Source organism: Rhinolophus sinicus, chromosome 2 (genome assembly GCF_057876585.1).
Source record: "Rhinolophus sinicus isolate RSI-liver-muscle chromosome 2, RSI-T2T, whole genome shotgun sequence".
Taxonomy (NCBI): Eukaryota; Metazoa; Chordata; class Mammalia; order Chiroptera; family Rhinolophidae; genus Rhinolophus; species Rhinolophus sinicus.
In genome coordinates this window covers 63,500,670-63,524,122 of record NC_142502.1, presented here as the reverse complement: position 1 = coordinate 63,524,122, position 23,453 = coordinate 63,500,670, and the positions used below count along the sequence as shown (strand labels likewise).

At 37.0% G+C, this 23,453-nt stretch overlaps 1 protein-coding gene across 5 annotated transcripts in view; it reads left to right on the top strand.

The window, feature by feature from the left end:
- ZNF292 (zinc finger protein 292) overlaps positions 1-23,453 on the top strand; it is a 76,754-nt gene that overhangs the window by 17,274 nt on the left and 36,027 nt on the right. For 2 of the 5 annotated variants that reach the window (XM_074333268.2, XM_019743277.3), the window contains 2 exons: positions 21,326-21,480; positions 21,671-21,749. In XM_074333268.2, the coding sequence (XP_074189369.2) occupies positions 21,326-21,480; positions 21,671-21,749 (234 nt within the window). Of the gene's footprint in view, positions 1-21,325; positions 21,481-21,670; positions 21,750-23,453 lie in introns of those variants that run through there. The other 3 variants (XM_074333270.2, XM_019743278.3, XM_074333271.2) reach the window with 3 other exon arrangements.

The following is a 23,453-nucleotide window of genomic DNA, read 5'->3' as shown; positions in this document are numbered from 1 at the left end:
TAATCTTCAGCAGCCCTTTGCACTAGGTAATTACTGTTCCTGTTTGTACAGAGACCGCTGAAGCACAGAGAAATAAAATAACTTGCCCAAGTCAAGCAACTAGGATTTAATTTTTAAAAAACAAACAAGAAAAGCAAAACCAAACTAAGTAAAACATTTTTTTTCTTTTGGAAGGAATTCATAGGTTGTTGATGCTTGAAATTTGTTTTATAGGGCATAAGGGAATTTACAACAGTAAATTTTAATCATTTAAAACTAAACTTAAGAAAGCAAAACAATGAATGTAAGTATTGTAGTGAAGTTTGAGTGATCGCTTTACTTCAGAATATGTTAATCAGGGTTCTTTGTTTAGCAGTAATGGGAATTGGTTTTGAATTTTTTGAGTAATACATGGGTCTTTTAAGGGTAATCAATACATATTTATGAACTATAATGAGAACAACTTGTTGAAAAAATCAGTTTCTAATCTCCAAATATAACCAAGTACAATTCTTTATTTTATTGGATTAAGAAAAAAGAAAATCTGCATTTGTGAAATGTTTAGCCTCTGTGTGGGACAAAGAAGTACCTAAAAATCCACGGGGAAAAGTAGGGTCACTGTCTACATCAGTGGTCTTTAAACTGCTTTTAATTGGGTGACCTACTAGTAAACATTTGAAAATGAAACCTCAATATGGGAATGTCTAATTATAAATCATATAGTCATATGTAGTATTTCAGCTTATATAGCTATTTGAGTCTGTTTATTAAATAATATAGTTTGTTTTAGGTAAATTTATAGAAAAAGACATTTTCCCCCCCTTTGTACTCCATTGTATACTCTCTGTTTGGTAACCATGGTTTATAGTGCTGTGACTAGCAGAGGTTTCTGAGATATATTATTAAATAACTACCTGATTTATTTCCCCCATTTTCGGAGTGTACTGGAGAAGTGACAGCAGTGAACCAATCAGATTTTTTAATACTGTTTTTAGTCAAATTTAATGTAACATATATTTACAGTTTATAGTTCCTGTCTTGCTTTATCCTTTATGAAGATCCCTGAGTATTGAGTGTGGCCATTATCAGATTCCCTCCCAGCTCTGGATTATCTCTACTCGCTCTGTGATTTTGGAGCTTGACCTTTTAGGCATTTCTCCGTTGCATGAAGTTAAATTAAGCTTTGTCAGTAGAGGATGCTATCAGAACTTGATGCAAGGAAGGGGCTTCTGGTTTTGTTTCTTGCTCCTACTGCATGGCTGCTAGTGGCATGGATAGGAGGATATCGAGGGTCCTCAGCCCCTGGTGAGTGTCCAGAGTGGACAGACTCGGGAAGCTCACAGTCCCAGCTTAGTGATCCCCTCACCGTGGTTCTTCTGACGTGGACAGTGTCTACTCCATGGAGAGCCCACAGTCAGCGTCCTAACTCTTCATTCTCATCTGCTTACACCACAGATGGTTGTTTTCCATGGCCCCTTCTATGCAGCTGCTGCTGGCAATCAGGTTCTCAGTGTCCCCGCTCCCTTTGTATGGCCCGAGGCAACACAGCCTGGAGAACAACTTCACTGTCCCGCAGGCTGTGTGCAGCCACAGCTTCCCTGACAAAGTCCAAACCCTGGCTTTGGTGAAGGGCCCTATTCCAAGTGTGTTTTTTCCTTGGGTAGTCTCACTTAGGCCTCGGGTATTCTTTAGAGTTCTCTTTACACATTTATATATGTTATTCCCTTGTTGTAATTCTTTTTGCATGTGAAACTTTCCTTGTTCAGATGACTGTGCTGCCATTTCTTGGTTGGACCTTTTTGGTGCCATGGGGTTAAATTTAGATAAGTTACATACTATACGTGTGCATAAAAACTGTACATTTGTACCAGTACTTTCCCCCACATACACGTGGCATATTTGGGTCATTGCTAGTCCATGGAAACTAGCTCTGTAAAAAAGTAAAACACAATGGTTGTGTTACTAGAGAGTGGGCCCTCCTCCGCGCGGTCTCCAGGTTCTCGGCGTCTTGAGCAAAGAATTGAACAAGACATAGAAATAAAGTGGTGAAAGAGATAGTACACTCCAAAGAAAGAGGAGCGGACCCGAACAGTAGAGAATGGCTCAAGGGCCATTATTAGAAGAGAAAGTACACTCCAAAGAGTTTGGAGCGGGCCGAGCAAAAGGATGGGCTCAAAAGGCTCAAAGGCTCAAAGGCGCTGACTGGTGAGGACTTGGGAGTTTTTATCCCCTTTTTCTCTAGAATGGGCTGTTCCTTTCCAGGCCTGGGATCACTTGATTGACACCTGTGATTGACAAGTGGCTATTACCTCATCTTTTTAGACTGTGCATGTTCCTTCCCAGAATTCAGTCTGTTATAATGATATTAATGAACTTCTGAAAATATGTATGATATTATAATGATGGTATAATGAGGCCTGGGTGAAATGAGGTCATTGTGGCCTTTACCGCGCAGGTGTGAGTGACTGGTTTAATCTAGTTGGGTACTTTGTACCCATTTGTTTCCTCATAGTGGTAGATAATTACAGTGAGAAGGGGAAGTTTTGGGCAGAGAGGGGAGGTCATATCCTGTGGGTTGTGTGGGGGACATGCAGGAATTCAGAGACCCAATGCCTGTCTCTAACTGCCTGCCTTATTTCCCCCTTGAGAGACATGATCCCCATAAAATTTCTATGAGAATTTGAGAGACAGGAGGTCTTTTCTTCTGTATCTGCTTCCTGCTGGGCAGGGTCATAGAGCTGTCCCTACCTATTGGGGATTCACAGAATTCTTGCCCGATCTGATCTTAGATGACAGGAAGGGGTCTCGAGATCTGCCCAAAGACCGAGTGGGCTTCTTTGGTCGGGACTGGTAATCTTGTTGGGGTATCATCTGTATCCCCAAGTCCCCAGATGAGGAAAAATAGATTTTAATTAATAAATTTAAGTGTTGGTTTAAAGAGCAGAGCTCAAAGCTATTGATGCGAGGTGGCTAGGTGATGGAAAATTTGTCCGCTCTGTGGAGCCTGTGGCCACTTAACTGGTTATTCAGGTGGTGTTAATCGTCCAGCAGCTAGGTCCAGAACGGGCTAGAGAAAAACATTAGGCTTCTGTGAGTATAATCAACAAGGATGAATCACAAGTTTCAGGACAATTATCTAAAGCAGGGGGTAGGAGATTTCTGTGGTTCAGGTTAAAAACAATCTATTGCCTGTGATTAAGAAACTGATTTGAAAAATGATTATAACCAGTGGTTATAGAGTCAGAACACTAGAGAAAAGAAAACTTAGAGTTTCTGTAGTGAGAAGCCCTTTTGTTTGGCCCATATCAGTTTGTAAATTCAGTTATTCATTCTAGTGCAGGAGTGGTCCTTAAAAGTCATGGGTCCCAAAAATTGTTGAGATGAGGGAATGGAATAATTGTGTAAGTGTTTTCATAGTTAAATATCTGTTTATACATTAATTTAAACAATCAGAAAACAGCAAGTGAGAACTTTTCAATCCTGTTATATTATTAGCATATTAGATAGCTCAAAAAATTTCCACTTGGTCACTTCTTTTTGAGTAAATTAGCAAATGGTAGTCATGTGAATTATCTTTTAAAAAGTCCCCCAGGTAGGAGGTTGAGTTAGAAGAAAAGTACACCCACACTCCCAGAGAATGTGGGGCTGGTGAGGAAGGAGACGCGAAGTGCTGTTGTGACTAATGTATCAGTAGTGCGAACTTGTTAAATGGTTTATTTGTAGACATCTAAATGTGATTCTGTTTATCATTTTTCATAGTTTGAGTTTTCTTGTGGATATTTAAAATCACTAGCTTTGCTAATTTTAAGATTCCCCTTGTATGTTTCATAACATTAACCACATATCTGCAGTTATTTCTATACAGTTGTTTTAATACTACCTCAGTCCCAGGAATTTTTCTCAATTCAGTGATTAAAGGCTTTCTGACTTCTATTTTGGCTTTTGTGCACCCTTGTTCTAGCCTTTTCTTTGAAGCTGCGATATATATAAAAGGTGCCAAAAGTATACACATGTTAAGAAAGGAAAAAACTGAATTAAAATTGTAATACTCAATATATATCAATAACAAAAGATGAATACAAGTCATGTGTATACATTTTTTTTGGCACCCCCAGTATTTAAAATGGATGATGATAATGCTCCAGAAATTGAGGGAGGAAAGAATAAAAGTAAATTTTTATTTTTGGTTATTAATTCTATAGCAAAATTTGTTAAAGTTGCTATATCCATTAACGTTTACACTAGCTGTGACTTTACACTTAGACTCATTTATGATAATGAATGGATGTGTCTTAAGTAGATAAGATTTCAAGTTAATAATAAAAATAGGAAAATATGGGTAATTTGAAAAGGATAATTTGGAATAGAGGGGTCTCCAAAGAGACAAACCACTGTGTTGCTGCTATCTGAGCCCCGTCTTTGTAAAGAGTTGTTCCTGTACTCCTGAACTTAGAGTTTCTCTGAAAACTTGAACTCAGAACTTTGTCCTAGCTACTCCCATTACATTAGCAGCAAGGGTTCATAGGGTGGATGAATAGGGTAAGACTGGAGCCTTTGCTGTGTATAGTTTTGTAAATTCAGCATACCAAGAATACCAGTTGTGCCTGTGCCACTCTGGTCTTTTCAGTTATTACCGTGTTTCCCCCAAAATAAGACTGGTTCTTATATTAATATTTGCTCCAAAAGATGCATTAGGGCTTATGTTGAGGGGAGGTCATCCTGAAAAATCATGCTGGGGCTTATTTTCCGGTTAGGTCTTATTTTCGTGGAAACACATAGGTAAGTGAATAAATTACTTTTTTTTTTTTTACTTAAGTGACATTGTGTTGAATTTCTATATCTAATACAAATAATCCAAATTATTAGGGGGGGATTATGTAAGTAAATATAACAAGTGGTCAGCTCACGCTCCCCCCCATTTAAATATATAAAAAATACTGTTAATTATGGGTCCAGATCAATCATGATAATATCTGTGAACCTTTTTTATTTTTTTTATTTTACCCAGTATCTCCTTTAACTAAATCTCTGGATTCCAAGGCCTGGCCACTTAGTTCTTGAAAATAGACCTTCACAGCCAGATCTTTATCTGAAGAGCTGTTGGGTAAACATGTTCTGTGGATAACTCTTTGATATTTACTGATAACTTTGTGTAGTTTGGTGCTCCTGGATTAAAAACTGCTTTACTACTTACCTTTGCCTCTGCCAGTAGTGACAGCATGAAATGCCTATAAACCCCAGGCATGTAAAGTAACAAAATGACTTGGGTAGGAAAAGAGCAGTGAGGAACTCAGAAGGCTCCCTCTGACTACCCAGCTGCTACCTGCCTGCTTATTACTGCTGTGTGGGATTTATCCAGCCCTGTGTTGCTAGAGCTTCTGATTTTTCAAGAAAAACTAGAAATCTATATTCTTGCCTGTAATGTCCCAATTTTGAAATATTGGCAAGTAATTAAAAATGTCTGGGGAGAAAAACGCAAAACACTGTGTGAGCCAAATGAAACATGTCTAGGGAATTTATTCCCAGATATTTTGAGCAGTCTGTAGTTTGCCAGAAACAGTACATAAAAAACAACTGCCCCCTCCCCCAAGTGAGTTTTGATTCTTTGTGATTCTCTCATGGTCTGTGTGCTTCCCTCCTTCATTTGCATCTCTGGAAATTGTAGTCTGCTGAGTGCATCTGAAAAGTGGTGTACAAATGGCCAATATGATAAGGGAAAGGAAACAACTCAGGTTACTCTGGTACCTTCTTTAGAATAGAGAGGTTTTTAAGGTAAAACATGTCTCTGTGCGTCACATGGTAGAAGAGGCCAGGGAGCTTACCTGGGCCTCTGGTACAAGGACAGTAATCTCCTTCATGAGGGCTCCATCCTTGTGACCTAATCACGACATAGGAACTTTGAGGGGACATACATATTTAGTCCATATCAGTAAGGAGGTTGTGTATGTGGTATTGGCCATGATAGACAGACATAGCCAGTAGACTAGTGTGGTAGCCTTTCTGCCTGAGACCCGGCAAGTTGAGATGGAAACTCATGCTGCTGTTGTTTATGGCAGTTTGACTCTGCTTTTTTGAATGTGATTGTGTACAGTACTGATTGGGCTTGTAAGTCCCTGGAGACAATTAGGGTTACATCTCTAGGATTTTGGACCTGCCATTTGGTGTTTAGCTATATGTTGGAATGAAATCACTCTAGACTTGAGTCATATATTTACCTATACTATGACTGCTTGACTCTTGGAGTTGTGATATAAAGGTACAGGTCAAGCAGACTTATGCTGTCATGGTTTTTATAATACAAGTACAAAGTTAGAACTAGAAGTCACAATTGCCATTTTTAGAGTGTCCTATATGGGGAAAGAGTTATATAGCATTATGAAAATTAGTTCAATGGATGGAATCTAAAAACATTTCCTCTTTAGGTTATGTACTAGACATTATTATTTTTTATCTCTACTTCCATTCCATCATGTTTCTTAGGAAATTAGAGTCACTTATGCGCATTGTGAACAGGTTAGTATCAAGCATGTTCATTAGTCCAAGATTGAGACCCCCTACACCAAGAAACCAATTTGGTTGCTTCTGTAAACCTTGCTCATAGCAAAAGGTATGGTAGATAAGAACTAGAGAAATTAATGAGCCACACACACCACGTCAGGGGAGGGGATTGGAAGTTTTGGTGTTTTCATGTTAATGCCACCAAAATTCTGCAAACAACGTAGGCATTGAGTCTGAGAAATTCTGGGGAGTGGGTGTTTATGCATTTATATTGAAGATTATTTAGGATTAAGGCTGTCAGAAGTTGAGCTTCTTAGTGATTGCCTCTCACCCTAGAATGAGTGTATGGATGTGTGAATTTTATAAAATTCATGATTGATTTTCCTTGAAAATGTTAAAGTGTTACTGAAATAACAACAGTGGGCCATTTGCCAAGGATAGTAGACTCAGGTGTGGGCAAATAAGTATGTGGACGAGGACAATATGGAAGTAAGAGTTTGAAATAATCTTGAATTTCATTTCAAGTAAGAGACTCTCCTGAATTTCACTTTTTAGGAGAAAGATGATAGAAAAGCACCCCCAGAAGAAACTATAGTGATGGACATGCTCAAACCTGAGGTGCTGAGGCCAGTTTGGGAGTTGGATGTGATGATGGTGATGGTCATCAGTTCTTTGAAGTCAGACTTCAAAGTCAAGCTGGAATTTTTACCGATTACAGAATTTTATCTGTACTGCTGTTGGGGAGGAAAAAATTTTCATTTACCCTTCTAGGTTCTTTTGACTGGTCTAATAACTAAATTGACATGAGATTAACAGGAGAAAAACAAATTCAATTACATTCGAGCTCCATAAAAATGTGAGACCCAAGGCCAGTAGGGCAGTTGAGGCTTTTATGCCGTCCTGAGCTAAGGAATGAATAGGGCCCTGGGGCTTCCAAGGGGAAGAGGGTAATTCACAGGACAATAAGAAGAGCAAATGTATGTTAATTACATGTTTGTTCTGCCTTACAGATAGGTCATTCAGATAAAAGTTATCTGTGGTAATAGCGCTTGCTCTAGTGCTCTCTGTCTCTTTCTCTGCCTCTCTCTGAGCCAGGCTCCCTAAATTCATTTAGGTAGTTACAGGAGAGGTTTAAGTTTTTCTCGAGTGTGCTGGGTCTTGATTACCTTCAGCTCAAAATAATCCACATGCTGAAGTGGCATATTTCAGGATCACATATTCTGCTCTTTTTCACTGGATTAGCCATTCAGCTAATTATTTCTATCCTTGGCCCAGTTCTGTTGGATTGTTTGTGGGGTATTTTTTTCTTTCCTGATTTGTAATAGTTATTTTCACATTATGAATATGTTATTAATAATATGTATTCTTTGAGAGTATGGGTTGCAAATATTTCTTCCCAGTTTATAGCTTTTAATTTGATTTTGTGTGGGGTTTTGGTGAACAGAGTTTTAAATTCTAATGTAGCTACATTTGTCATCGTCTTTTATGGGTGTGTGTTTTGTGTCTTGTTTAAGAAATCCTTCATTGTCTCTTCAGAGAGTCTCAAGATCTTGAGATACTCTTCCTATGTTTTCTACTTAAAGTTTTAAATTATTGCCTTTCATATTTAAGTACTTAATGGGATATAATTTTATTGAATGCTGGAATATTTACAATTTTTTTCCTTATGTAGCTGGTGGTTTCAGCATTATTTATAGAATAGTCTATACTTTCCTCACTGGTTTCTAATGGCACCTCCGTTATATACCATGCTCACATACATACCTGGCTCCATTTAAACCTCTAATTCTCTTCTGTCACCTGTGTCTATACCAATATCACACACTCTTAATTTCTATTTCGTTAGGATAAGTCTTGTTATCTGATTAGGAAACATATTCCCACCTGACTTCCAAATTGGTTTGGTGTTTTGTGTGAATTTTAGAATTTTTAACCTAAAAACAAAAGGCCAAAATGAGAGGCAACAAGCATTTATTTGAGATTCAAAAAAAGAATAGCTGTTCAGGAAGCACTGATTCAGGCAGAAACCCAAATAGTGTTCTGATTAGGAGACAAATGCAAGGGATATTTATGAGAAAGAGTAAGGGAACAGTTACATCATTAGAAGGAAGATATTTCTACTGGTGCAAATAAGCTAACATAGTAATGCTAATTTTAAAGTGTTTTTAATTTTCAGTTCAGTGGTCATCAGGCATAATATCTGCTTTCTTGTTATCCTTGCAAACAGTTCTTTGGGGCACAATGTTGCTTTAGGCCCAGTCCAAAGGTTATTTTGTCCTGTTTTAACACTCCAAAGGTTTGAGGCATAGGACGTGCAAGGCATTTTCCTCTAGGGTGGCAGCTCCAGCTCCATTTTAAAGTGGCTCCATATTTTTATATATATGCCAAAAAATGTATACACATTTTAAGAAAGGAAAAAGCTATTAAAATTGTAATACTCAATATATATCGGTTACAGAAGATGAATACAAGTCACGTTTGATTTCTGCAATTATAAGAGGTGCTCAAAGTGGTTACCATCAGCGTCCAGACACTTCTGATTACAGCGAACTACTCCTTGAGCAACGTTGACCAAAGTGTTAACATCTCTTAAAATGTGTATACTTATACATAATGTGTATACATATGTGCATATACATATATGTATATATGAAGAGAGAGAGAGAATCAACTTATTAAGTTGTTTTGTGGGTTTTTTTTTTAACTTTTGTTTTAAGTGTTTTTCCAGGACCCATCAGCTCTAAGTCAAGTAGTTGTTTCAATCTAGTTGTGGAATGCACAGCTCACAGTGGCCCATGTGGGGATCGAACTGGCAACCTTGTTGTTAAGAGCACTGCGCTCTAACTAACTGAGCTAACTGGCCGCCCAGCTTGTCAAGTTAGAAAAATCCTATGGGGAATTTCATTGGCATTGCTTTGACTTTATAGATTACATTTGAGTCAGATTGTCCAAATTTTGTCTTCCAACATCCATGAATGCAGGCCTTCTTTTAATGAAATTTCATAATTTTTTCTGAAAAGAGGTTATAAATATTTTGTTAGATTTATTCTTAGGCAGCTCATGGCTTTATTAATAGCTACTATGAATGGTACCTTTTTAACAATTACATTTTCTACTCATTTGCTTATGAATAGAACTGATTTTTTTGTTGGAATTGGTTTGATACCCTGCAACTATACTGAATTATCTTGGACTTCTGTATGCATTTATAACAATGACATTTTAGTTTTTCCCTTTCAGTCTTTATTACTTTCATTTCTTTTTCTAAGTGTGCTGATTAGCTCTCCAGTGTTGAATAGAAGCAGTGATAGCAGGCATTCTTGTTTTTTTTCTCACTTTAAAGGGAAATGCTTTTAACATTTTACCCTTAAGTATGAGGTTTGCTATGGGTTTTACTGAATACCCTCCGTCAAGTTAAGGAATTTTCATTCTATTTACTGTTACAAAAAGATTTTGTTTTTTTTCTTTACCATTAATGTGTTGCATTTTTATTTTGTCCTTTTTTGGGTAATTATTGAGATAATATAGTTTCCCTTTTAAATCTGTTACTATGATCAATTCATAAATATATTTTTCTAATTTTAAACTATTCTCATTGCTAGAATAAATCCTACCGGGTCCAAAATACAATTTAAAACTACACTGCAGCCCTTCTTGTTTCCTTCCTGAGTGATTCAGTTCTTAATCCATAATGTAGGGTGGAGCACATGTACGCATCTGGGGGTGGGGGGCAGGGAAGCTGCGTTGGCTCAGAGTGTCAAAGACCAGACTGGGCAGAGGTATTCCCATGCATAGCAGCCTGTGGGACAGGAGTCAGGGCCCAGTTAGGGTAAGCAGGGGGAGGTGACTGTGGTAGAGCCCAGCTGAGATGAGGAGGGCATCCATGGAGGGGGCAGGGAACAGCCTGGTGTGGGGCTTCTGAGCCAGAGCAAGAGGAGGGACCCTTTCAGCAGAGGGGCAGCCTGGCACAGGATATCAGAGCCTAAGCAGAGGGAAAAGGGGGAGCTGCTTAGAGACAGCCAATTCCAGCATGCTGAGTCAGAGCCCATGCAGAGTGAGGAGGGCACACCTTACTTTAATCAAACAATCAAAGTGAACAGCATCCATAAAATGGGACAAATTGAAACTGCGTGCCACTTGATAGGATACAATGAGAAGAAATCACCATCATGTCTGTGGTAGTCCTGCCAAAATGCATAGCATGAATATAGTCACGAGAAAATACCAAACCAAGCTGAGACATTCTACAAAATAACTGGCCTGGAATCTTTGGTAATGTCAGAGTCCTAAATGAGTCATTAATTTAGGACTTAAAGAGGCTTAAGGGACATGACAGCCAAATACAACACATGGTTCTGAATTGTATCCTTTTCTGTAAAAGGCATTATTGGAATAATTGGCATACTTGAATGGTATCTGAGGATTAAATGGTAGTAACGTATCAATATTTATTTCCTGATTCTTGGGGTCATAATCTGGTTATGTAGGAGGTGCTTGTTTGTAGGAAATACACACGAAAATATTTGGAGGCAATGGGGCATCAGGTTGACAACAAACTCCCAAGTGGTTCGGGAAAATTTTTTCTCTATAGTACTGTATTTTCAACTTTTCTGTAACTTTGTGATTATTTCAACATATTTTTTAAATTTTTAGAAGTTTATTGCAGAATTTGTTTTGGTAACATTTGGGATTTTTAAATCTGTTTATAAGTGAGATTTGCCTGTGCTTTTTCTTTCTGACACCACATATGTCCAGTTTTCAAATTGATAGGAGCCTCAAACAGTGAATGGGGGAACTTTTCCTCCCTCCCTTTTTCCCCTTCTTCCAAAAGTTTCTGCAATAAAGAGATGATCTGTTTCCTAAAGGATTGTTTGCTGGCTATTCCAGTAAAAACCATCTGGTGATTTTTTAAAAAAAATGAATTTGGTTTCTTTAGTGGGTAAAGGATTTTTTTCCCCTTGATATAGTTTTAGTAACTTCTTTTAAAACACTAACCATTACATTCAGATTTTTAAAGCTATTTTATTAAAAAACAAGTCAATAATAAAAGACTTATGCTATTTCAAATAAGGGATAAGGTTATTCAGTGTATTATGATTTTTTAAAGTTTGTATAGCTTTTATAGTTGTAGTCCCTTTCTCGTTTATAGTTCTATTTGTGCTTTCTCTTTAATTTTTAAAAAATTTTTATTAAATTTATTAGGATGACATTTCCTCTTTTATTCTTGATCAATTTTGCCAAAGAATTTTTTTAGTCTTTCAAATGAGCAATGTATGGTTTTGTTGATTTTCTCTGTTGTATCTTTATTTTCTATTTTCTTTATTATTTTTACTGTTTTTAAATTTTTGTACTTTGAGTTCATTCTGTTCTTTGTCTAACTTAAGTTGGCTACTTCACTCAGTTGTTTTCCAAAATTCTGCATAGTAACCACAAACACCTTACTGACATCTAACAGTAAGTATGTATTGCTCACTCATCAGAGTTCAGGAGGCAATTGGCTGGGCGTCTTGCCCATCTTGTCTGAAGTCATGCACAAGTTTGAGGCTGACTGGATGTGAACTGATACAGGTTGGCCTCAGCTAGAGCAGCAGAAATGACATCTACTTCTCATCCTCCTGGGAGAGCAGACTAATCTGGATATAGCCTCTCATTTTGATAAGAGGGACCAAGATCCTTAAACTCAGAGCTGGCCTACCACCACCTCTGCTCCATTCTTTTGGTCAAAACAAATACACGGGGTAGGAAAATATTCTCTACCATTTTAAGTACTCCACAGTCATGTGAAAACGGGCCTGGATCCAAGAGGGAGTGAAGAATTTAATCTACCACACTTACCATCACCAATATTTTGCTTTCCCAAACTTTTTGTTACAGAAAAGTTACAAGAATAATACAGTGAACACCCATACACCTGTCACAGTAGTCACCAGTTGTGAACATTGTCTCATGCTTTAATTCTCGATTTTTCTCTGAATGCTTTGAGAGTTAGCAAGCTCATGGCATTGCCCCCTTGGCATGTATTGCATAAGGCCGAAGGTACAGTCATCACACTCACGAAATTTAACATTGGGGCAGCCGGATGGCTCAGTTGGTTAGAGCGTGAGCTCTCAACAACAGGGTTGCCAGTTCGATTCCCACATGGGCCAGTGAGCTGTGCCCACCACAGCTAGATTGAAGACAACGAGCTGCCACTGAGCTTCTGGATGGGCGGCCAGATGGCTCAGTTGGTTAGAGCGCGAGCTCTTAACAACAAGGTTGCCAGTTCCCTCATGGGATGGTGGGCTGCTCCCCCTGCAACTAAAGATTGAAAACAGAGACTGGACTTGGAGCTGAGCTGCGCCCTCCACAACTAGATTGAAGGACAACTACTTGGAGCTGAGGGGCCCTGGAGAAGCACACTGTTCCCCAATATTCCCCAATTAAAAAAATTAAATGTCTAACCACTATGCTGTACACATGCAACTAATATAAAATATTTTTTTTAAAAAAATTTAACATTGACACAATAATACTATTTAGTTAGAATACGTATACAAATTTTTCTATTAGTCCCAATAATACCCTCTATGACTCTTTTTCATTTTCTCTTTTCTAATGCAGCCAGTTTTGCATTATTGCAGCGTATGTGTGCCTAGCAGTCACCCTGCTTATGGGAACGATGGAGTTAGAGGCACAACACTCAAAAGCTTTATAAGTCACACACACAAACACAGAGAACCTTATAAAAACAGTGGTGCAGTTTTACACGTATTTAGTTGTTAAGATATACTTGAATACTAAAATAAACATGGTACTTTACCTTGAAAAGGTTTAGAAGTTTGTGGAAGTGGGTATCAGAAGGGATGCAGCTTATGAGTTATTGTCAGATGATGGAAGGAGAGTTCTCTGAAATTGGACAGGAAGTTGTAACACTATGTGTGAATGGGTGTGGCTCATAACACACTTGGTGAACCGAGGTAGCTGGTACATATGTGAGTTGTGTATTTTGCATATTCCTACACAGCTCAGTTTTCTGTTTTTACCTAGTGTTTGTTTCTCACTGAAAAAAAATCTTACATAAGCAAATGGGAAATTCATGTTTTGCTTGTACTGTGTTGGAACACATTTGTGTGTGTGTGTGTTTTTAAAGCCTATGAGAACTTACAGTATAAATATTTGCACCTCTCTCTTGGGTTAGATTCCCTTTTTTCTAGATACCACTTGCATTCCTTTCCTGGTTTATTTTCTCATTTTGGTGAAGTTCCCCCTTCAGTAGCATCTTGAAAAAAATGTGCCTAGAAGGTGAAATTTTTGACAAGTTGCCTATCTGAAAATGACTCTGGTCCTAATACTTAGGATAATTGGATGGAAATCATTTCCCCTCAGTTCTAACACAGTGCTTCATTTTCCTCTGACTCCAGTGTTGTGTTGAGACATACGCTGTTCTTTGCTTCCCTCAAGCTTATGTTGAGCCTTTCTTTGTCCTGGAGCACTGACATTTTATGAAGAACTACCTTGGTACAGGTGTACTTTCAGTAATTGTGCTGGACACACACTGGGTATTTCCAGTCTTAAAATTCATGTCCTTAAGTTCTAAGGAATTCACTTGAATTAGTTCTTTGATTTCTTCCCCTCCATTCCTCTGTTCTGACTTACTGGCATTACTCTTAGTTATGCGACCTCCAGCACTGGTCTCCACATTTCTAGTTTTCTTTCCTATCCCTTTTACTTCACTTCCTGGGGAAATTTCCTCGGTTTATCCTCCAACTTTTAATTGAGGTTTTCATGTCTGCTATTATATTTTTAATTTAAGTATTTTTTTCTATAAATATTCCTTTATGATGTGGTGTTTTTGTTCGTAGATCTAATACATTCTGTCACCTCTTAGGTTGTTAATGATAGTTTCTTGGAATTTTGTCTTCTTCCTGCATAGTATCTGCTCACTCCAAGTTTCCTTTTGTTTCTTTTCCTTTTCTTCCTTCCTTTTCTTTTCTTTTTCCTGTTTGTTTTGGTCTCTCATCTATTAGATCCTTTCCTCAAATGTCTCGTGGTCCTTAGGCATCCACATTTCATGGGATATTTACTGAAAAACGCCAAGCCCATGAATGCGGGTTATTATGGTCTCCACAGTAAGGGGACTTAGTTGGTTTCTTTCCTGGGGAAGGCTCATGTCAGAGTCTTTGAGTCTTTTCTCTTGATTTCCCAGAGAAGGACTCAGCTAAGTAAGGACTCCAGACGTTCTGGCAGTGATTTGGTAAAAAGGACTTGATAAGGGAGCTGTCTCTGTAGTCAGTATGTAAAGTTGACTTAAAATCCTGTTAAAAGTAAGATACCTCCCCTCAATTGTGTACAGCCACCCCTCCCCTCCCTTTTAAAAAACATCTTTTCTACAGAATAAACTTCTGGGGATAGAGAGGAGTAGTGGCTAGCTTGGGTCACCACGCTGTGGAGAGGGATGAGGACATCGGGGGCTTAACTGCTTAAATAGACTTTGAACCAATCCTCTCGTTCTTTTTTTTAATTACAGTTTATTGGGGTGACAATTGTTAGTAAAGTTACATAGATTTCAGGTGTACAATTTGTAGATGATGTATTACAGAAATACAAAAATACAAACAGAAATACATTTTTTTGTATTTCTGTAATACATTTCTGTAATACATCCTCTACATATATCATATTGTGTGTTCACCACCCAGAGTCAGTTCTCTTTCCATCACCATATATTAGATCCCCTTTACCCTCATCTACCACCCCCCTCACCCTCTGGTAACCACTAAACTATTGTCTGTGTCTATGAGTTTTTTGTTTCATTTGTTTTTCTTGTTCTTTTGTTGTTTTCAGTTTTATGTACCATATATCAGTGAAACCATACGGTCCTCAACTTTTTCTACCTGACTTATTTCGCTTAGCATTATAATCTCAAGATCCATCCATGTTGTACTAGTTCATCTTTTCTTATGGCGGAATAGTATTCCAATGTTCATTGCAGCTGTATTTACGGTGGCCAAGACATGGAAACAACCAAAGTGTCCTTCGATAGATGAATGGATAAAGAAGTCGTGTTATCTATACACAACCCTCTCATTCTTATCCCCACATTTACCCCATTTCCAGAGGCACCTAGTGTTTCCAGTTTTTGAGCCCTTGGTGATTTCTGCAGTTAACGTCTTTATGTAAAGCCTACTTAGAGTGCCAATCTTCCACGTGCTTTTCATTGTTAAAATTTTGTTTCTTTTTCCACCATTCCTATTTTCTTAGTCCTTATGGGTTTGTGCCACTTAAAAAAAAAAAAAAAAGAAGTTACTGTTTTATTAAGTGAGATCTGGAGAGAGCAAGGTGCAAAATGTATGTCTAATTTGTCACAAAAACTTTAAAATAAATTTTAATAACTTGAAATTTTAAAGACTATTACACATTTACAAAAGTTTCAGGGGGTCCAAACGGACAAAACTATAAGATATTTGCCTTCTTCCACTCCTGTACAGTGGAGTGTTTCAGAGGTTACACGATGTGCGATATAGCAGTAGATGAAGTGCACAAATAATCATGAGAATCCTGCTCTTTTAAGACAAATACTGAAGAGATTGAAAACTCTTTGGGATTCACAGTAATTTTTAAGAGAATAAAGGGTCATGAGACCAAACTTTTGAGCTCTCCCACTCTAGAGAGTCGTAGCGATAAATTGGAGTGGAACGTGAGTGTAACCGTATAAACATACCCAACACTCTCCTAGTTTTATTTTTACTTAGGACAGTAACGTAACTTAATCCTCATGGTCATTACATTTAACACCCTCTGGTTTTATTCCTCTTTTGTTTTCTCTCCTAATAATCCATAGAGAAACTAAAGGAAGCTGCTGGAAGTTAATTTATGCTCTCTTTTGCCCTAGAGTGTATATGTTGTAGTCTCTGCTGATTTAGATAATGAGGAATCAGCTTAAGAGCCAAAATGTTAAAACATGCATTTTTCATTCCCAAGGGGGTGAAAATTGGCCCTTAGGGAGAGAAAAAAATGAGGTATGATGGTAGGCCCATAAACAGATATACAGTACATCTGTGGTATTAAAAGTTCATTGGAGGTGGGGTACAGTTTGGGGAAAACGTCAGAAGGCTTCTTAGAAAAGGATGATAATGAAGACGTTAGAGATCCCTCCCGTTAGAGTGTGATCCTTTAACTTTTGTTTGTATTTCTCTCTCCTATCTCGGGCTTCCTCTGTAATCCACACTGTAGAACAGAGGCTGTGACGACAAATACCTTGTAGAGGTCCAATACCGTGTTGCCCCGAAAATAAGACCTAACCGGGAAATAAGCCCTAGCATGATTTTTCAGGAGGACAGCCCCTGAACATAAGCACTAATGCGTCTTTTGGAGCAAAAATTAATATAAGACCCAGTCTTAATTATTTTCAGGGAAACACGGTAGGTACCTTACAGAAGGAGGTAGCTAGGTAGGTGAGGCTTTTAGCAACCAGAGAGCCTGCACCTGGTCTCTGGAAGGGAACTGGGCTCATCCATACTCAGCTCTAGCCATGTGGGGCCATGCTGGAATAGGGGTTGCCTAATTTTACAAAATTATTTAAAAAAAGAAAAGTCAGAAATCTAAGTTTTATGTAAAATTTATTATTTGTAAACATTAGAAACTAATTAAATAATTTTAAACAATATGCATATCCATCAAAACCTATATGAGCGTCCCCCTCCCCCACACACTCACATTACACACTAGTGTAGTTTCTTCTGGTCTGATGAAATGTGTCTCCAAAATATGACTCCTCTACAGCATCCTGAACTCTGAGTTACCTTGCTTCTGTGAATAACTTCAGTGCTAAGTCCTCCTGTCCCAAGAGGCTAACTTGTTCTATTTTTGGTTGACTCTAATTGTTTGATGTATCTACCTCATGGGAAGCAGAAATGTATCTCCTTCAAACTTTAACCTACTTTCTCCTGTGAGGCCACGCAGAATAAGACTAACTCTTACGTGACGAGTTTTCAGATTTGTGAATTTGCTGTGAAATCAAATTTCCATTTCTCCATAGTAGTTAAGAACTTAAACTGTGAAGTCTGGGTTTGAATCTTCTCTCTGCCTCTTAAGTAGCTCTGTGATCTTGGGGTTTGTTACTTTAACCTCTTAATGCCTCAATTTGTCCATTTTAAAAAGAAGTATATTATTATAACTTACCTAATTACTAAGAGGTGATACACATAAAGCTTGCAGAACAGTGCCTAGGATATAGTACATAGTCTGTAAATGTTACTTGTTATCCAGATTAAGCATCCTTAGTTCCATCAATTATTCTTCACATACATAATGTTCAATTTTCTTACCATGCTTAGTTTATAGTTTACTCATTAATGAAAGTGATCTGATTCCTTGTTGGAAGACTTAGGTTTCTTTCCCTATTTCTTGTTCTCTATACCATTCCCCAAACCAGATCATAATTTTATCTTTATATGTGTATGTGTATATAAATATAAATGTACATACACATATACACACATTCACACACACATACATACATACATTCTCTTATTTATTCTTGAAGGCATGTGGGAATAAAAACCACTGATGAGACAACTAGTGTGAGACTTTGGCCCCTCCCCCACTTCCTTAATAGAACCCAGAACCCTGATTTTGTTCACACATTTTTCTTTCCATACCTGGCTTTGTGCTTCAGAGAAGTAGGCCCTATCTCCGGACTTGGAGAGTGGAATCTGATTTGTTTAAAAGTCAGCAGTGGGGTTCCATTATGGCTATGTGATTTTTGACGTAGGTATGTGATGCAGTTCTGGCCATTGAGACCTGAGCAGAATTGAGTTGGGGGTTTCTGGGAAAGGTTTCCTTGTTCTTAAAAGAGATGCACACGAAGAGATGGTCTCATCTCTTCTTCTGATTGTTACTGAGCCTGGCTAAGAGGATGCTTCACTGTGAGACCTGGGGGTTGGTTCGGGATGGCAGAGTGAAGACATAGGTGGCTGGGGCCTTGAAGACATTGTTGAGCTACTGAACTAACCAATTACAGCCCTTCCTGTAATATCCTGATGTGAGAAACCTTTCTTATTGTTCATGCTGCTTTGAGTTGGATTTTCTTACTTTCAGCTAAAATGATCTTAACAGATAAAGAAGTCAAGTTATTTAATTCTATTGTGTCTGGGAAATTGGATAAATAGTATTTAAACCTCATGAAGTTACGGGGAAAAATCGAAATAATATAGGTAAAAGGCATTTTGTAATGATAAAGTAATTCCACAGATTTATAGTTCTGTTACATTACCACAAATAGTGTTTGTAATGGACAGAATGTTTCGCAGAGAGTCGGGCTGCCTGGCTTTGCTAATTGCCAGTTGTATTAATATTGTACAGGTCACTGGACCCTTTAATTACTCCTCTATAAAACAGAATTAAATGATCTTCATAATTCTGGGAAAAGAATATGAGTCTGATCATTGTGAGATTCCCACATGAAAGCCCTTGTGTAGATTAAGGCAGTAGATACAAATAAGTAACTCTTTTAATTGAAGAAAGCATAGTTAACCAGTGACACTGGGGATGCTTCCAGTTTCCCAGGGGCTCTGCTGCTCTTAGGGTCTCGAGAAACTAGGAAAGTTCTACTATCAATGTACTTACTGGCTATGAATATGGACTCTCATAGCCTTATAGAGAGAGATACTTGCTTTTAAACCCAACTTTTAAACTTATTCTCCTATATGTGATCAGTATGAACATGACATCCGTTTTCTTTTTGGTACTATCTCTTGTAATCTGCTGTCATCCTCTTCTACCCTCTCCCTAGGTATATTATTCCCAGACTATTAAATAGCCATGTAAATGGTCTCCTTTTCCCCAGAATCTGCTTTGTCTCCCTCTTTACTCAGCTGTAAAATGAAGTGAAGAGAGGTAATTTTTAAGGTACTTTCTGGTTCTAACGTTCTGTGGTTTGTCATTCATTTTTCTCATCAAGTCAGACTCTGATACCAAAAGGGCTCATCTTTGATTACATATTAGAATTAAATTTAAAAATGTTTTTCATCTGAGGGAGCATTTGCCTGGTATGAAATTCCCGGGTATATAAACTTGTTTTTCCAGAAAAAAGGAAAATATTTTAATAACTTTGTGTAGAAAGATGGATGCTATGTAGCTAAAGTAAGAATTATATGCATAGTTGGTGTTAATTCTGAAATTCTCGTAGATGTGAGTGAGGTTATCTTCTGTCACATCATCATAAAATACCCATGGAAAACATTAAAACCAACCATCAACATTTGCATACATAACATTCTTTAGACACAGAATATCATACTCAGTTTTATTCCTAGACATAGAGGGAAAATCACAAAAGAATCCCAGAATGCAGATTTTCCTATATAAATGGTAGGTTTTGTTTAGATTTTTGTAAGTCCTGTTGAGAGATTTTTTTTTTAATGCTGACACAAAATACATGGTGTCTTCTCCAATACCACTTCTTTAACTCTCCACACCAAATAAGTGTCCTACAATTCAGTTCAATTCTGACACTACCTAGAGTTACTGTCTGACTCCACAGGATAAAGGGTTCAGTGCCACACGATGGCCCTCACTTCAGATGCCAATTGCAAGTACAGGGTCTCCATGTCACCTGCACTTCTGTCCGACCTGGAGAGGGTCAGGGCCTATGAATATATGACTATTCAGAAAGTGAGTCGTCGTTATGTTACTCCTTTCTGATGCTCTGTGGTCACTTACTACTTCTGTTAGTTAGAGGTTAGTAGAGAGGACAAGGCCGCACGTGTTTTCTTTTGAGTGTTTGGTAGTAGAATAGAATGAATGCCTTTCCTTTTCCTTCTTTCCTACCTTCCTTTCTACCTTCCTACCTGTTTACATTTTTTTTTTTTTTTTAAGCTGCTTCTGTATGCCAGAGGATAAAAGCTGTCATGGAGTTTTTCTTTAAGACACCTTTTTTTCTAGGAAATGACACCTGAATTTCCACATGTGATGAGATGAGAAGAAGACCAATTGTGGCAGTCTTCTGTGTTATAAAAAACATTTGAGTCCTATTTCATTTAGCATAATTGCAGAAACTTTTAGATAGTCTTTAGTGACGCACAATTTTAATAGTTGTAGAGTCTTAACGTATGGGTGTTTAACTAATGTAGCCAGTTTCTTTCATCTCTATAGGATAAACAGCATTTTTTTTTTCTTTTCAGTCATTCTGATAAGGTGAATTTGAAATCTTTGCTTCACTGAGGGATGAGTTTTTTTAATTTAATGAATAACCACTTTATTACAAAAATCATTTGGCCTTATAATCATTCTCTAGTATCTTTAATATTGATTTATGTATGGTGAACGTCTTTAGATGATATTTTAAATGCTAAAGCTTGTCATAAAAGACAGTAATGTTATGCATTACAATTTTTTTTAATAACTGAAAAGTTACATGTCTTTTCTGACCATATGTGATCCATTTATTGTTATGTGTTGATTTTTATACTCCTTAAACAAAAAATAGAAAACATGAATATTCTTTGAAATGCTTCATTGCATGTCTGGTCAAGTATTACTTGCTCGGGTATCTTTTTTTTAAAAAAATAATTTACATCTTAGAAATGTTTGTGTGAAAGGTGGTATTTGACTAGGGAAGAGAGGACATTATTTGAAATGATGCTATTATTGGATGAGTTAACACTAATTTTTTCTCCTGTAGAGAACTGCTGCAAATAAGACTATGGCTTTATTTCTTGGAATATTGTAATCAGTATAAACTAATTTTTGTTTTTATAAATAAAAAATGCTATTTTTCAAATTTCTCAGGGAGGAAAGAAAACCACTTGATTAGTCAGTGTGTATTTTGATTTACGTTGAGTACTTTTTGTTATTCCTTCCAAAACAGACACTCCTTGAATATGCAGAGAAATGGAAAACTTCAGAAGATCCCTTACCTTTATTGGAGGTATACACAGTGGCTATCCAAAGTTATGTTAAAGCCCGACCTTATCTTACCTCTGAATGTGAAAATGTAGCATTGGTTCTGGAACGCTTGGCATTGTGAGTAGACCTTTGAGTAAATAAAAGATTGGATTTAGCTTTTTTGTTTTAACTTTTTATCTCAGATCCTATGATAGTTTGATTTTAAGTGGATTGTTTACGGGGAGTCTACTGATATTAGAATTATTCGTTATATTTTACTTCAAATTTTAATAATTATCTGTATCCTTACCAACTTTTTGTTTTTTAGAAGCTGTGTTGAACTTTTACTGTGTCTGCCTGTTGAGTTATCAGATAAACAATGGGAACAATTTCAGACACTGGTGCAGGTGAGAATATTTACGTATTAGTTTTAATATAGGGATATTTTAAGTCCGTTTGCTTTATTATTAATAAATTATTTGGTTAAACTTTAAAACATCTAAATAATGACAAATATTAATTGCTGCTGTTATTAACACTAGTGTCTTGCATATAGTAGATGCTCAATAAATGTTTCCTAAAAGAATATAGAAGTATACATTTAGCTAGATTGGTTGAATATTGCACTGTTCTTTAAAATGAAATAATTAGGACTGTCAGAGCAGTAAGGGAAGACAAAAGAAAATACCCTCATTTGTATTTAGAAACAGTTTTAACTAATTGCTGAAAATCTGCAATATGCTTTATAATAATTTTAACATATCTAACTCTTGTGAAAACTTTGTGGGAGTAGGTATATTTTTCCCATTTTAAAGGTGAGGAAACTGAGGCTCATACTCTAAAATATTCATCTGCCCATACTTACACAGCTAATAATCACAGAGTAGTTACTTGAACTGAACCCAGGTTCTTTATTCCAAAGCACATGCTTTTCCTTCTAGAGCTGAAACACACGCTTTGTCTCTTTTCTTTAGTGCTTTTATTCAACTTATATGAACACACCACAATTTTGCACTTAGTTGGTTTGGAGCATTTTCAAGAACATTAAATTTTGTTTCAAGCACTAAATTGTGCTGGATATATTGTAGCTTCAAGTTAAATTTTGATTAATTGGTTAAAAAGAATGTTCCTGCTAGCTAGTTTCAAAAGGTATAGTTGTCTTTTTCTCTAGCCCCAGTTCTTAAAATATCTTTTGGCCTTATGTTTTTCTATAGGAGATACATTAAAGAGGATTAGCCTCAAATTTTAGGAGCGTGTGAAATAAACTGTAGTTAGGCAGAGAAATCAACTTTCCTATTTAATATTAAACATTAAAATGTACATCAAGTGCAAAATTCTTGAGGGTAGGATTCATCTTAATACCATAGGATTTTATTATGTCTTACATATAATAGATACTTAATAACTGTTGAAATGAAAGTGTCTTGTCCTATGTGTCACATTGCAACTAACATTTTTATCATGTAATTTCTGCTTCAGTGTATCAGTCACGTGTGTCTTAGGATATTTTTCTCAGCAAGTGTTCAGTTTTAAGTAAATAATTTAGAACTTATTGTTTGGCATTCAGATACACTCTACCATGGAATTAAATAAGTTGTTTATGTACAAATACACTGAATTCCTCATGCTACTTCTTTATTTATTTATTTAGGTCAACATAAGATAAACTTTCCTTTTTGAAACAGTATCACTAGTTGACACTTTTTTATAAGAATTAATGAGAAGGAAATAACTCTTTAAATCCTTCTGTGGTAGCTTCAAAGAAATTTTCTTAAAGCACTTGAACTTGTTGCAACGAGAAAGTTTTTATGGCTTTGAGGAAGAGGCTTTTTGTATAAACATAGCATGCAGTTTTAAGAGTTTCCATGACACTTTGCTCTTATTTCAGAGCTTCCTTGGGGTTATTTTATACCTGCTTAGCAGCATTTGTTTCATTTTGCCTGTGTGTTAACTGTTTAAACATTCCTTTACCCCACAGAGGATGATAAGCCCCATAAACGCAGGAGTTAGTTGCTCTCTTCCCTACTACTTTGCCCATAGAAATTCTCAGTTAACATTTTCTGACTTGAATGAAAACTATTGGTCTTTTGTGGCCTGAAGAATATGCCAAT